This window comes from Solanum verrucosum, unplaced genomic scaffold (genome assembly GCF_900185275.1).
Source record: "Solanum verrucosum unplaced genomic scaffold, falcon-dt-bn FXZP01000117.1, whole genome shotgun sequence".
In the NCBI taxonomy this organism is placed as follows: Eukaryota; Viridiplantae; Streptophyta; class Magnoliopsida; order Solanales; family Solanaceae; genus Solanum; species Solanum verrucosum.
This window is the reverse complement of record NW_026020014.1, coordinates 1,436,265-1,449,959: the sequence shown is the minus strand read 5'-3', so window position 1 is coordinate 1,449,959 and position 13,695 is coordinate 1,436,265. Positions and strand designations below refer to the sequence as shown.

The following is a 13,695-nucleotide window of genomic DNA, read 5'->3' as shown; positions in this document are numbered from 1 at the left end:
AAATAATATTTAATTAAGTATTTTTTTACTATTAACTTGAAAAATACCATGTTATAAAAACAAGTAAAAGTAATTAGTTAGTATACGTGTGTATTTATTATGTGCGTGATTTTCTTCGCACAAAAAATCTCCTTATTAATCGTAAAGATAAAACCATGTCGATTCTCACAAGAAATCGAGAGCGGAGCTAACCTTCGGTTACACAGAATTTAGTTATATTTATGATTTTAAAATTATTAAAAAATATATAAAATATTGATTTAGAACTCTCTACTTTAAAGAACTAAAATTTAAAAAATACATGACTAGACACACGTGTCTATGCTAGCACAAGCTCAATATCTGTTATTTTAATTTATGTGATGTCGATAAATTTACAAAGTTAATTAAATTTTAATATGATTTTAGATATTTTAAGTTGTTAGTTACTTTTTGTTTGCGCAAATTTAATGTGAAGCGGTTCATTAAGATGTCCATAATTAAAGTATTTTTCGTCATCGATCATTGATTTTATACTCAAAGTAGCTACAAGATAGTACCGATATCCAAAATAATAAAGCTATAACTAAAGAATATGAATTTAAAACTAAAAGATATAGCTTAAAGAATTAAAAAAATATTATTAATAAAAAAAAATGTGACATGGCATCCCATTAGGAGAGAGATAATGTTTTTTTTTTTGTGTCAAGTATATTTTAAGGAAAATAGGTAAAGTTAGGTGATATTGTAGTTCTAAAACAAACATAAGTGATATTACTAGGTAATTTCCTAAACATGGGTGACTGACTATCTAGGGAAATTACTGTGATTTCATATATAGGTTATTAGGCATAGCAATGAACATTTGAGCTAATGCCTAATAGATAGGGCTAATAGCTAAATATAAGATATCAAATTGCAGAAAACAAATGGTAAAAGTCAATGAACTAGCATTTCACGGTAGTTCTCATTTTTGCATATTTGTTAATTACTTCATTTTCCCCCTATCGTTCTTTGATTTGGTCCTCGTGAACACTACCAAAAAAATAATAATAATCTATTTTCCCACTATACTTTTTATTGAAAAATATTCTGTGGCTATTCTCAAAGTTATTTAAAATGAAATGGTGAAGAAAAAAAAGTAGTAATGTTTTCATATTGAAAAATTTAAAAGTTTCTTACTACTCAATGGACATATATTTTTCATCATGTATTTTTTTAGTAAGTTGATTTGGTAGAAAATGAATGAAAAAAATTATCTTCAATAGCAAAAATTCTCCACTAATTTAAGATGAAAAACACTTATATTTCTAATAATCGAAAGAATCGCAAGGAAATAAACCTTTCACAAGATACAAAGGCAGAGAAGTACATTTGTGTTGAGATTAAAACATTAATCGTGCTATGCAGATATTAATAATTGCAAAATTTGAATGACCAGAAATCAAACAACAGATTAAATCTATTAAAAAATGCATAATATTTAATAAGGAGTTTAATTGCAAAAAAAAAAGAAAAAAAGACAATAGCGCAAATTCCACCCCTTCCTATACGGAAGGAGGAAAAATAAAAATGGTCAGAGATTGGAGAAAAGATCAAAGGTCAAAATATTATTCAAAGGTCACGTATAAATTAATAAACTAGAAGTCATGACTTTAAATATTTTCCATATATCAACAAGGCTCTATATCTCTAACTCCTTCGTGTTATATATATATTCGACTTCAACTAATTTTGAAATGTTATATGTATCTATATTATAACTTTTTTTACGAGCACATATCAAGTTTAATTAAGAATATCGAAGTGAAGAACAAGGAAAATCGAAGCAAATCATAAATCAACATCATCAATTACATTAATCACGCAATTTCTAATGACTGATTCTGCAGTTATCCTTGAAGAACTCTTGTTAGTTTAAATTAATCTCTATCATTTTTATTTTCTGTATAATTTTCATCAAAACAATTTGAATTTTATTTCTTATAATTATAATAATTTATACAGATGGAAGGCACTAAATTTTGCAACTCTTACACAAAGTTCTGTTTCTTTCTTTGACGTTGGAAAGACAGAGACAACAGTTTCGCGCTGGGGGCGAGCTCAAATCCGAGCTTCAAAGGTACAGTATAACAATTACTCTGTCCGTCCCAATTTATATGACACTTTTCGGATTTCGAAATTTACACAAGTCTATCTTTGACCGTAAATTTTTTATACATCTTTTAAATATTTTGAATTGTCAATTAGTACTTTTTACGTAGTTTATAAATATAAAAAATTTAATTTAAAAAATTTGAAGATTCCATAAGTAAATTGCCAATCAAACTTAAATTGTTTGACTCTCGAAAAATGAAAAGTGTCATATAAATTGAGACAAAAAGAGTAACATTTTCCACTATAATGATCAATTTTTTATCAGAACGTTATTTCATATTTGTCATTATAAAGAGATTTGACTGGATTTTTCATATATTATAGTATTATACCATGGAAAGAAGATCTTAAAGTTATCGCAAAAGACTAAGGTGTCAAATGAGCAGGTCGACCAATATTTGATCAATGTTTGTTTGAGTCAAATAAGCAAATCGATCAGTTTGGCTAAATTAAAGAGTCATTTGTTCGACTCGTGAAAATCATTTACTAATTTTTATATAATTTGTTGGGTGTAGATTGGAAAGGGCTCGTCAAAGAATGAGAAGGCTCAAAAACTAGCTATCAAGAGCTGGTTAGAAGCTGTAAGTGAAATATGTTCTCTTATAAAGCACAAAATTAATATTTGTTATGCACTTCATATTAATTCCATTTTAATCCATAGCTAATTTCTCGCAATTTTTATTATGGTTATTTTTCTGAGCTAATTTCACGATATATTTGACGAATTTATTGCTAGTAGTTTTCTTGACAACATTTTTTTTTTAATGCAAATTCAGATAGACCCACGCCATCGATATGGTGTCAACCTAAATCGTTATCATGATGTGTGGTGCAACAGTGGAAGTTCACAACCATTTTTCTACTGGTATGTACTATTTAGAACTACAAGAAAACTAAAATTAGTTATGAATCTCATTGATAATCTGTTGTTAAATTGTTCGTCCCTAACATTTCTTTAAAACAAGTGTTGCTAATCTATTCTAACTAGGATTAGCAATGAAATTTTTGTTTAGCTATAAAATTTATCCATGACTACTTCTTAGCTTTTTAGTAGCTACAACCAAAAAAAATAAAAATTGGTGATATTTTTAGAAGCTCAATTATATAATAGTGATCACTAGCTAGCTACTTATTTTTATTATTAATTTTGTTTGTGCACTATAAAAATTACAGGTTAGATATTGGTGATGGAAAAGAAGTTATTGTGGAGCAATGTTCAAGGAGTGATCTACAGTCCCAATGCATCAAGTATCTTGGACCAGTAGGCATTTTATTGCCAATTTTAGTCTGATTATAGTAAAAATAAGGATATAATAATTATCAGTATAGTTTATATTTCTAATGTTTGTCCAACAGTCATCCTTTATAACAATATTTCTAACGATTTCTTGTATCCTACAATCAAACCTCTTTAAAAACGTCGTTTATCCAGATATTTTTTTTTACTGTTATAACAAAATGTTAGTATTATAATGAACATATATAACGACATAACATGAAAAGAAAATCCGAATATATATATATAGGGAAATGTTGTTATAGAAGACGATTGTTGGTTGGGATGGTGTATTTACTATGAAATATTTTTTTTGTAATTAATGCAGAAAGAGAGGGAAGCATATGAAGTAATTGTGAAGAATGGAAAGCTTATTTACAAGAAAAATGGTGTTTGTGTGGACACAATTGAGGGTACCAAATGGATATTTGTTCTCAGTACCTCAAGGACCTTATATGTTGGTCAGAAGCAAAGACACCATTTTCACCATTCCAGTTTTCTAGCTGGAGGTGCTTCTCTTTCATCTGGAAGATTGGTCGTCTCTAATGGGGACCTCGAGGTACGTATTTTATGAGTTTTGAATTTTAAATCAAATCACTTCAAGTGTTAATAATTATATTCTAAATTTAATATTTGTACATATTCATGAACAAAAACGTATACAGCCTACAGGCTTCTAGCTCCGCCTTTGATCGATGTCTTTGTATACAAATTCTCTTTCTTATACCCACCCTCCAACACATCTCACGACACCCCTTATTCCGATCCCACCCTATAATATTTACCTGAATTATATATAAGTATTTTTGTGATAATACTTTTTATTACTTACCAATCTGCACTAAAAAATAGATAAAAAAAAATATATCTTGATAAATATTTTTGGTGATTTTTTTTTTTTTTCCTCATGTAATTAATTTTGACAGGCAATATGGGCATACAGTGGTCATTATAGACCAACAGAAGAGCATATTGAGGAGATAATAAGCTTTCTTCAGGACCACCATGTTGACCTCACCAGTGTTAAGGTCAATATATTTATAAATTGATGCTATTTTAAATTAGTTGATCTGCTAAATATGGATTATTAATATAATTAAGGTACGTAAGGATTAATTAACTAACTATATTTTTATTTTTATTTTGTTCTTAATCCAGAAATTCGCGATAGATGATGACATAGTACCCGGCAAGTCAAAAATATCAAATGAATCAAAAGATGATTGCACCAAATAAAAGAGAAAATTCGAATAAATCATTTTTCTCAAGTCATAGGAGGAGAAAGTTTCCTATACGTTTTTTGCAAGCACTTTCATGTAAACAACTTATAGGGAAATTATAATAGTAGTGTTCTTTATTAATCATTGTCTACTTCATAAAAAAAAGTATAACAAAAATAAATATGATTTTAGTGCACCCTGTTATTCAGTACATTTAGTTTATATTCAAGAGAGAAATATATATTTTATTTTAAACATATTTATTTGATTTCTTATAGAAACATGTTTTGATTTTATTCATTAAATTTACGCCTGTATGGATATGTCCATGAAATTTAATTTGGATTCAAGATTCAAATCAAGTAATAAAAAATGATTCAAATTCAAAAAAATTAAAATCTTAAAATTTGAAATTCTAATAAATGTTACCAGGAAAAAGACCAGATATAAAGAGGGAGGAACATCAGTTGATTTCAGAAAACGACATGAGAAAGAACCAACAAAAATGTCGATTAGACAATATTTAAGTGAAATAACTAAGAGTAAAATGGTAAATTTTAACTCATTTTCATACTAAAATAAAACACAAAGAATATAACTTTGCTTACGAACCAAACAATACAATACAATACAAGAGAACAACTTTTTGCAAGCTTGGAAATGAACAACCAAAGTACACAATTACTAGATTTCAGAAGTTTACCCATTTTGAAATTACTGTGTCTGGAATTTCATATGGTTAATTCCACGCACATGTGATTGAAACTCAACCATTTTATCTAAACTTAGTCATTTTTACCAACCAGTTAGGGCAAAGTGTTCATTCATAACTTCAACAACATCGAGATGTTGGCCCATGACCGTATTTACTTCATCTTCAAGAGCAAGCATCCTAGCTCTCAGGGCTTCAGGCGACCAATGAAATGTATATGCAATTTCTTATATTAGAGTCCATAATTATATCAAAATAGATAGATGCCCCCAAAAAAGAGGATACAGATCAAATAATGATATCCAAATAAGATATCCATGAAATTTTTACAATCGAAACATGGAAGTAGTTTTAAGGTCCTTTGCACTTTTGTCCTGGTCTTTAATTTTTGTCCATCATTACAAATAACTTTTTTTGTGAAGTACAAATTTATATTTTCTAATCATCACGTCACAAATTATGTCCGCATGACTTCTACCCTTAAAAGAACTTATGTCCTGCCAGATAGAAGTCCAATTTTCAAAATATAAAAAATAAAAATCAACTCATTTGAAAGGTAATACGCTTAATTTCATCGTACTTTGTCAATTTTTTTTGTTTTCTACCCGGTATATGGTATCCACATTAGAGCTCGACTAAATTCGGATTTGCATCGAAAAGTCCCACATTGGGAGTAAAACGCTCTCTAATAAAGGTGACTTTGTACCCAAGAGAGCTCGAACCCGAAACCTCTTTGATTAAGGATTAAGGAGTAGTTACCACTCCACCACAACCCTTGTTGGTCGTTATACTTTGTCATTGCTATGTCTTTTATATAAATTAAATTTTGTGTTTAGTCAAACTCCGTCAAATCGAGACGGAGGGAGCAATAGTTCATGGAATAAGGCGCACGGAACCCACGTCGTGAGGCGCGGGGACTTTGTTTGATTATTACTTCGCACTTTACACGCAAATTTATTAAAAGCATGTTTTAACTAATCTTATTTTCCGGAAATTCCTTTCACTTTCCCACTAGTTTATTGTATTGTGTCAGTTTAAACTAAGGTCGGAAAGTGCAAAAGTCATCCAAAACGACGTCGTTCTTCTTTCCAAAAACTATCCGTTACAGCTTTTTCCTTTATTTCGAATTTTAAAATTCAAAATCAAAGAAACTCATAGCTGTAGTAATTAAAGCTCCTCAAATCTCTTCGAATTCTCAAATCCCAACATTTATCTTTAAGTTCCAGACACCATTTTCTAAAATTGTTTTGTCTGTTCTGTTTTTCCTCAAAACAAAAACCATTTATCAAGCTGCAGAAACTGTATCAAGATCATATTTTTCAAGAATCGTGAAGAAATGGGTGGTTCAGGGAAGTGGATTAAATCTTTAATCGGCTTAAAAAAGAATCAATCAAATGATTCTGTAAGTTGAATTGGCTAATTCTAGTATACTCTGTTTCTGTTTTATTTTTTGTTGATGTTTTTTGATAATTTGAATTGTTTTATTTGGGGGATTTTGTAGGAGAAGGGTAGTGGAAAGAATAGAAAATGGAAGCTGTGGAGGAGTGCATCGGGTGGAATTGCTATGGCGTTTTCGAAAGGTGTAAAAGGGGGTGGGAATTTAGGAGATTCGGATGAATCTGAATCTTCATTCCTGTCTGACAGTGCTTTGGCTGCTGCTATGGCTACTGTCATCAGAGCTCCACACAAGGATTTTGTGGTTGTGAAACAAGAATGGGCTGCTCTTCGAATTCAGGCTGCGTTTCGTGGTTTTCTGGTAATTTGAATGACTTGGGACCCAAAGTTGTTAACTTTTTTGTTATACTTGGTTCAGCTTATTAATCCGTGTAGAAGATTAGTAGATAGTTAAGCGCTGTCTTGCTTTTCGATGTGATTTGGCTTGGTGTTAGTCTAGAGCACCGTGTTTGTTGTGGTATTAGCCTATTCATGTAGTTTCTTGCTATTGATATCTGTTACCATCTTTTATCCTCTGTGTTTTGGTTATCGTATCAATTTGTTGTTGCTACTGTGCATTTTCTGTATAATTAGTAGATAGGTAACTGCTTGATTGTATGTTGAGTGACAAAAAACTAGACCTATAACACCTTATATCCTTATGTTTTTCTCTCTTGTGTGAGATGAGCTTAAATGGAGCGACTATGTTAGTGTTGACTCGAGATTGAGGCATAGTTGTTGTATGGTATTCTTTCTCTAAATGTAGAGATGTTATTATGTCCTTGTAATATTTTTGCTCCCACTTGATCTTTTGCAAATGATTTATATAGTTAATGAGAAATTTTTATTGTTATGTCAAAAGGCAAGGCGCGCGTTAAGGGCACTCAAAGCAGTGGTTAGGCTACAAGCTATATTTCGTGGGCGACAGGTGAGAAAGCAAGCTGATGTAACCCTCAAGTGTATGCAGACTCTTGTCAAGCTGCAGTCTCGAGTTAGAGCCCGATGCCATCAAACATCCGTTGATGCTACACAAGGGTCTCTTGTTGATAGCCAAGCTGATCCAATTAAGCAAGCTGAGGTATGTAGTTTCTCTATAAACAGTATTGTTTGTCCTGATATGTATTTTTTAGCTGCTATAGCGAAATGCTGTTATAGAGAATATATTCATTGGTTCTACCAAAATCATGGTTGTTAATAGTGAAATGTTAGTACACAGGATGACTGTTATTGAGAAGTTTGACTATATTATTGTTGCTTCAAACTATCTTACTTTTCGTTTTCTCAGGGTGGATGGTGTGATAGCCCTGGCACAGTGGATGAAGTGAGGTGTAAGTTGAAAATGAGACAAGTTGGAGCAATTAAGAGGGAGAGAGCCATTGCATATGCCCAACAGGTATCATTTTTAACTCCTTAAACATGTAATATGACACAAATTTCTCTATACATGTAACTAACTGGCCTGAAAATATATTCAATTGATCTATTTCAGAAACTGAGAACAAACTCCAGCCCGAATTCAAGAACAAGGAAAGTTGAAACCCCGAATAAGATTAAGGCTAATGGGGATTCAGTTTGGTTAGAACGTTGGATGGCGAATAAGCCTTGGGAAAACAGACTGGTGGAAGATTTCCATACTGATGCATCAGGGATGACTCCGAGTTCTAGGAAGTATGAAGATTATGATGCTGGATCTTTCACTGACCGTAGTTCGGTGAACATTAGGCGGAATAACATGTCTACCAGGATATCTACAAGAGGACCAATGAGTTGTCAAATTGCTAATTCATCTTCTGAGCCTTATACTGATTATTATCAATATGATGATAGTACAACTTCTCATTCTTCCATATCGACTTCTGAAACTCTTGGATCGAATCAGACACCTCCAGAAGAGGGACATAGCAAGAAACCAAACTACATGAATCTCACAAAGTCTATTAAGGCGAAGGTTAAGCAGAGGAATTCAAATTACTTGTCTCACAGTATGCAGAGGAATTCAACTGATAACTTACAAGTCCATAGGAAGTCAAGTCCACTTTCGAGGACGATAGCAAGGAGAAGTGCTGATTGTGATCTTTATTCAGTTGATCTGTGTAAGGATCTCTACCCTCCCTCAAATGCATTTTGATCAATTAATCTGGAAGACGAAAGGCGATTGGTGTTATGAAAGGGGAGTGTTAGTGAGTTTTATTTGTCCATTTAGCTCAACAACTTGTTGTCTTGATAGTAAAAATGAGTTTCTTTTGTTTACATAAATTTAGACTTAACCAATACATAATGCATTAGATGAGATTTTCTCTAGAAAGCTGATTTACGAGTTGATTGCTGTGATGATCACTCAACTAGTAGTAATTATCTCGGAAAGTCTTTGTATCATACTGTGTTCTATTTGTTGATTGTGTATGAGTTTCTGTTTGTTTTCGGACAACTTATTCGTTGCCTTAACATATATATTGGATGGATAATGTTTTTGCTCTTGATTCGGGTTATTTATGCAGGTAAATTTTTAGAAATATAACATCCTCCAGTATATCAAATCAGATATATGAGGACTTTTAAAGAAATGTATGAAGGTCTTGAACAACTTCACTTGTTAAGTTTATATTTAATGTTAAAAGTTCATATTCTCTCATATTCAATTGGTAAACAACAAGTCAACAAGACTTAGAACTGGAATATCACTAGAGAAAACACACACTTTGTTTCAATTTATGTGATATTGTTTCCTTTTAGTATCCATTCCAAAAAAAAAAAATGACACATATCTATATTTGAAAACATTTAACTTTAACACATTTTGTGTTACCTTTGTGGTTTGTGGATAAGATTATAGTCGCATGAATATTTATGACATGTATAAGGTCACAGATCTAGAGGCTGATCCAAAACTTGAAGTTTCTGAATTCTAGCTAGCCGCTTTGAGTAAACCTTACCCCAACGGCCCAATCGGGTGTCAACCTATGGTTTAGCATGCATCTATTAATTTGGTGTAAACGACGGGTGTAAATAAATTTACGATCTTTTCGTGTTATAAATTGAAATCTAGATTAATAATTTGTATATATTAAATGATAATTTCTTTAAGATAATGAAAAAGTCTGAATCAAAGTTATTTGGGTTTTGCTGAACCCGCACCTTCTACTCTATCTCCGCTTTTGAAGTTAGCCATTACACAAATATTATGACATTTAGAATTATGCATTTCAATTAGAAAATCTTTCCTTTCTTGAAATATACGTTGATTCAAACTATATGTTATAAATTGATATAGAGGGTATATTTCTTTCATTCTTTTAATTATGAGTCACAACTATAAGGTACAAAATATGGAAGTGAATGAAAAATTACTGAAGCCCATATTTTGGGCTTGCTTAAAGATTGGATCACATGCATGCATCAATTTGGACAATGATGGTTTTTTTACAAGAGAAGAAATAATAATGAATCTCATCTTGAGGTTTTCAAACTTCATCCCATTTTTGTGCTTCAAATAGACTACTCATGAAGAATGGATATATCGTTGGTGAGTCCCATCTCAAGAAGGACATTTGAGCATTTTATATAAATTCCATTAAAGGTTTTAATGACTTTGAATGAAATGTCCTTAACTCAATTGCTGCTAAATGTTTTTGTTGCAATACTAAAAGGAAAATATATTAATGTTTCTTTTGTTGTAGTGCATGTGTAGCGGGAGCTTAGTGTACTGAATTTCCCTTAAGATCTTGAAGCTGGGAGTCTTGGAGTAACTGATTTCGAGTTGTGAAAACAGTCTCTTGCAAAAATGTAGAAGTAAGGTTGTGTATAGATCCTTATAAACCGATCATTTTTCAAATCTTATACATAGCGGGAGCTTAGTGTGCCGAGTTATCCTCCACTATGTACTAAGATCTTGAGCTTGAAATATAAGTTATGCATGTGAGGATTTGGAGCTTAATATTTCTGTTATAAGATTCTGTTTGAGATGGAAATAATTGATAGTAAGAGCCAAAGAAGTACTACTTGCTCGAGTTTGGATTTTGACTGATTTTAGGACCATTAAGACATGATATTAAATCATGATCTGAAATTAAGTTAGTTAAAAATTAAAATTTAATTTGAACATATAATTTGAATTTTGCAAGTTATGTTTTCTCTAATTAACATGAAAACGCTAAGATTTGATTTAATATGTCACAAAGATAATGTTTGTAAGTTTTGTCTTCATAGCTAAATTGTTATCTCAAAGATTCTACCTAGCCATAGGTATCCAATGTTCTGTCTGCTGTAAAAATTGTAACCCACAAATTGGGTTTGACGAGAATAGAGTGTACATAGATTTTATTCTTATTTCGGGGATGGAGAGAGGATCGGATAGACCATAGGCTCAAGGAAACTATAAACACAATATTTATTAAAACATAAATAGTAATAACAACGAGAAAGTAATTAGAAAATTGAAGCATAAGAGACAACCCTTAATAATAGAAAACTAAGAATGAGAAATATAGAAATAATAAAAATACCGAAACTATCTACTACTAGTCTTTTACCTTAATTCTCGACTTCCACAACATGTTATCGAAATAGTCTAAATATATTTTCTATTGTTATTATAATTTAATTGATTATACAAGTTACAAAATATAATGTATAGTTTTATTTTTGTTTTTGGTCCTCTCTATTTAAATATTTTTTTAATTGCATTCACTAATGTCTACTTAAACTGAAACACATTAAAATTGAAAAGAAAAAAGAATTAGAGAGTGTGTGAAAGTGACAAGTACCAAAAAGCTATGATTTTGGTAGATAAAAGACAAGAATGTTGATAGGAATTTCCTTATTAATAAGTTGGGATAAGAAACAAAATTTAAGCAAAGGATGTGTCCCCTAAAAAGCAAATAAACACCTTGTGCCATTAATTGTTGCATGTGCAAACTATATACAAATTCAAGATTCTTGTTTGGTCCCCTTTAATTCTTTTATACTTCCCTCTCAAGCATCAACATATAATTTGTCGTTACGTATTCAGCCGAGCTCAATAACTTTAGTTCAAATTCAATAGATTATTAATTTTAAAATTTATCAACTTAAGAAAAATTTAAAATTCATAAGCTTCAAATTCTAACTCCATCTGATGTGACGTCTCAAACCAATGACTTTTTTTTTTTTGATTTGTTAAGCAAGACTTGAAAAGGAATAAAAGACTGTTTCAAACATTTGGTCCCATTCGTTTCTTTGCTTTTTCTGAAGTCTTTTTTTAATTTACCATTAACCACATGTTTGAATGATCATTTTCAACGACGATTATATATTCAGTCGAGCTCACAATAATTTTTAATTTAAATTCTATAGATTATTAATTTAGAATATATCAACTTAAGAAAAATACGTAAATTTCAGAATTCATGAATTTTAAATTTCAACTTCACTTGATATGATATCTCGAACCAACTTAACTGTTAGGGTTTTGCTCTGATTTTCTTACCTTATTTGAAGTTTATTTTTTCTCAAAATAAAGTAAAAGTATTACCATAAATGTTTGAACTTTTCGTGAAAGGAAAACATTATTTTCTTCCATATTTGGTTTATTCTTTCCTTGGAGGAAAAGTTTGGAACTCTATAAATTGAAGACCCTCTTTTCATACCAACAACAATACAATGGAATCTACAATGTAGTCGTTTAGAGAGTTTTGTTTATGAGAAGATTTTCTCTCTACTTTTAATTAGTTTTTAATTATGTAGGTCAATTGGTCATATCAAATAATAATATTATGGCTTTTAGTATAGTTTTATGTGTCGTCTAATTTATTGACATATGATTTGCAATTGTAAGCTTCCGCATGACGTTCTAATCACATTCCAACCCAACATTTACAATGAATAGAAGACTATTTCAGAGCATTTGGTCCCATTTATTTCTTTGCTTTTTTGAAATCTTTTTTTGATTTTACCATTAACCACATTTTTGAATGATCATTTTCAAAAATCTATGCATTTAATGTGGTTCTCATGGTGGTCGATATATTCCAAAATTGCCTACATGCTCGAATGTCATTTAACGAAACTGCTTACTCTTTTTAGATATCTACTCTTGTTATAGGCTTTGCCCCCTCCTCACTTAGGGTTCCCATTGAAAATCAATGTTTGTTATATTTATTTATTTTTGATTATTACATATGTTAGGGGTAAAGTCGGTGTACATCTCTTTATAAATTTTACTTGTGCGATCATAAGCGATATGTTATTGTTGTAATTAGAGGCGCACTCAGAATTTGAGTTCAACAAGGGCACCACTAACTTTAGTATACAAATGTATGCGGTGATGGAATAAGGATTTTCATTAAAGAAAGGCGAAATGACATGGGAGGCCCCTATACTTGGTTTCGTTTGTAAGTTGAACCCTTCTTCTCATCACTTTGCCAAATGAACCCTTAAACTCGATGAAACTCTATTTTTTAAACCCGTCTAACCATTGACCGAGCTTATGCGGCACTAAAATGGTTGAGTTGGACAAATGCGTGACCACACGTGTTTTGAAGCAAGTGAATACAATATTGTTATTTTAAAATTGTCAAAATTATGAGACAAAACAATAATAATAAATTTTTAATTTTTTTTTTTTGAAAACCTCCTTCTTCACTTCACCCCCACCCCCACCCTCTCCCGCCCCGATTCCTTTTCTCTTCTTCTTCTTTCTTCTTCAACCTCAGCCCCCATCCACACACACCCCCAACCACCCACCCTCCCTCGCCCTACTCCTTTTCTCTTCTTCTTCTTTGACATACACATTATCACTATAAAATCACCAAATAAAAATTTGAAAAAAGTTTTTGCAAGAAAATATACCATTTACCATTTTTATAAGCTTAATTCTTTAAGATCTATTACTTGAATTTACATATAAACATATTTTTTCTAATTTGAAGTTTTCTTGATAT

At 31.1% G+C, this 13,695-nt stretch overlaps 2 protein-coding genes across 2 annotated transcripts; both read left to right on the top strand.

Moving 5' to 3' along the window:
• Positions 1-1,855: 1,855 nt before the first annotated feature.
• On the top strand, positions 1,856-4,648 carry LOC125820745 (IQ domain-containing protein IQM1-like). Its single transcript, XM_049500170.1, has 8 exons — positions 1,856-1,890; positions 1,987-2,101; positions 2,652-2,717; positions 2,913-3,001; positions 3,310-3,397; positions 3,741-3,971; positions 4,339-4,440; positions 4,571-4,648. The coding sequence occupies exons 1-8, from the start codon at positions 1,856-1,858 to the stop codon at positions 4,646-4,648; spliced, it is 804 nt and encodes a 267-aa protein (XP_049356127.1).
• Positions 4,649-6,572: 1,924 nt separating this feature from the next.
• LOC125820679 (protein IQ-DOMAIN 8-like) lies at positions 6,573-9,155 on the top strand. Its single transcript, XM_049500100.1, has 5 exons — positions 6,573-6,746; positions 6,846-7,100; positions 7,641-7,856; positions 8,064-8,171; positions 8,268-9,155. The coding sequence occupies exons 1-5, from the start codon at positions 6,681-6,683 to the stop codon at positions 8,904-8,906; spliced, it is 1,284 nt and encodes a 427-aa protein (XP_049356057.1). The 5' UTR covers positions 6,573-6,680; the 3' UTR covers positions 8,907-9,155.
• The last annotated feature ends 4,540 nt before the right edge of the window (positions 9,156-13,695 follow it).

Bases quoted from the DNA above. Each gene is read 5' to 3' on its own strand.
- LOC125820679 (XM_049500100.1), top strand. From the start codon at position 6,681: ATGGGTGGTTCAGGGAAGTGGATTAAATCTTTAATCGGCTTAAAAAAG. The intron at 7,101-7,640 runs GTAATTTGAATG...TTATGTCAAAAG, and splicing joins CTGCGTTTCGTGGTTTTCTG to GCAAGGCGCGCGTTAAGGGC. The intron at 8,172-8,267 runs GTATCATTTTTA...GATCTATTTCAG, and splicing joins CCATTGCATATGCCCAACAG to AAACTGAGAACAAACTCCAG.
- LOC125820745 (XM_049500170.1), top strand. From the start codon at position 1,856: ATGACTGATTCTGCAGTTATCCTTGAAGAACTCTT. The intron at 1,891-1,986 runs GTTAGTTTAAAT...TAATTTATACAG, and splicing joins GTTATCCTTGAAGAACTCTT to ATGGAAGGCACTAAATTTTG. The intron at 2,718-2,912 runs GTAAGTGAAATA...ATGCAAATTCAG, and splicing joins TCAAGAGCTGGTTAGAAGCT to ATAGACCCACGCCATCGATA.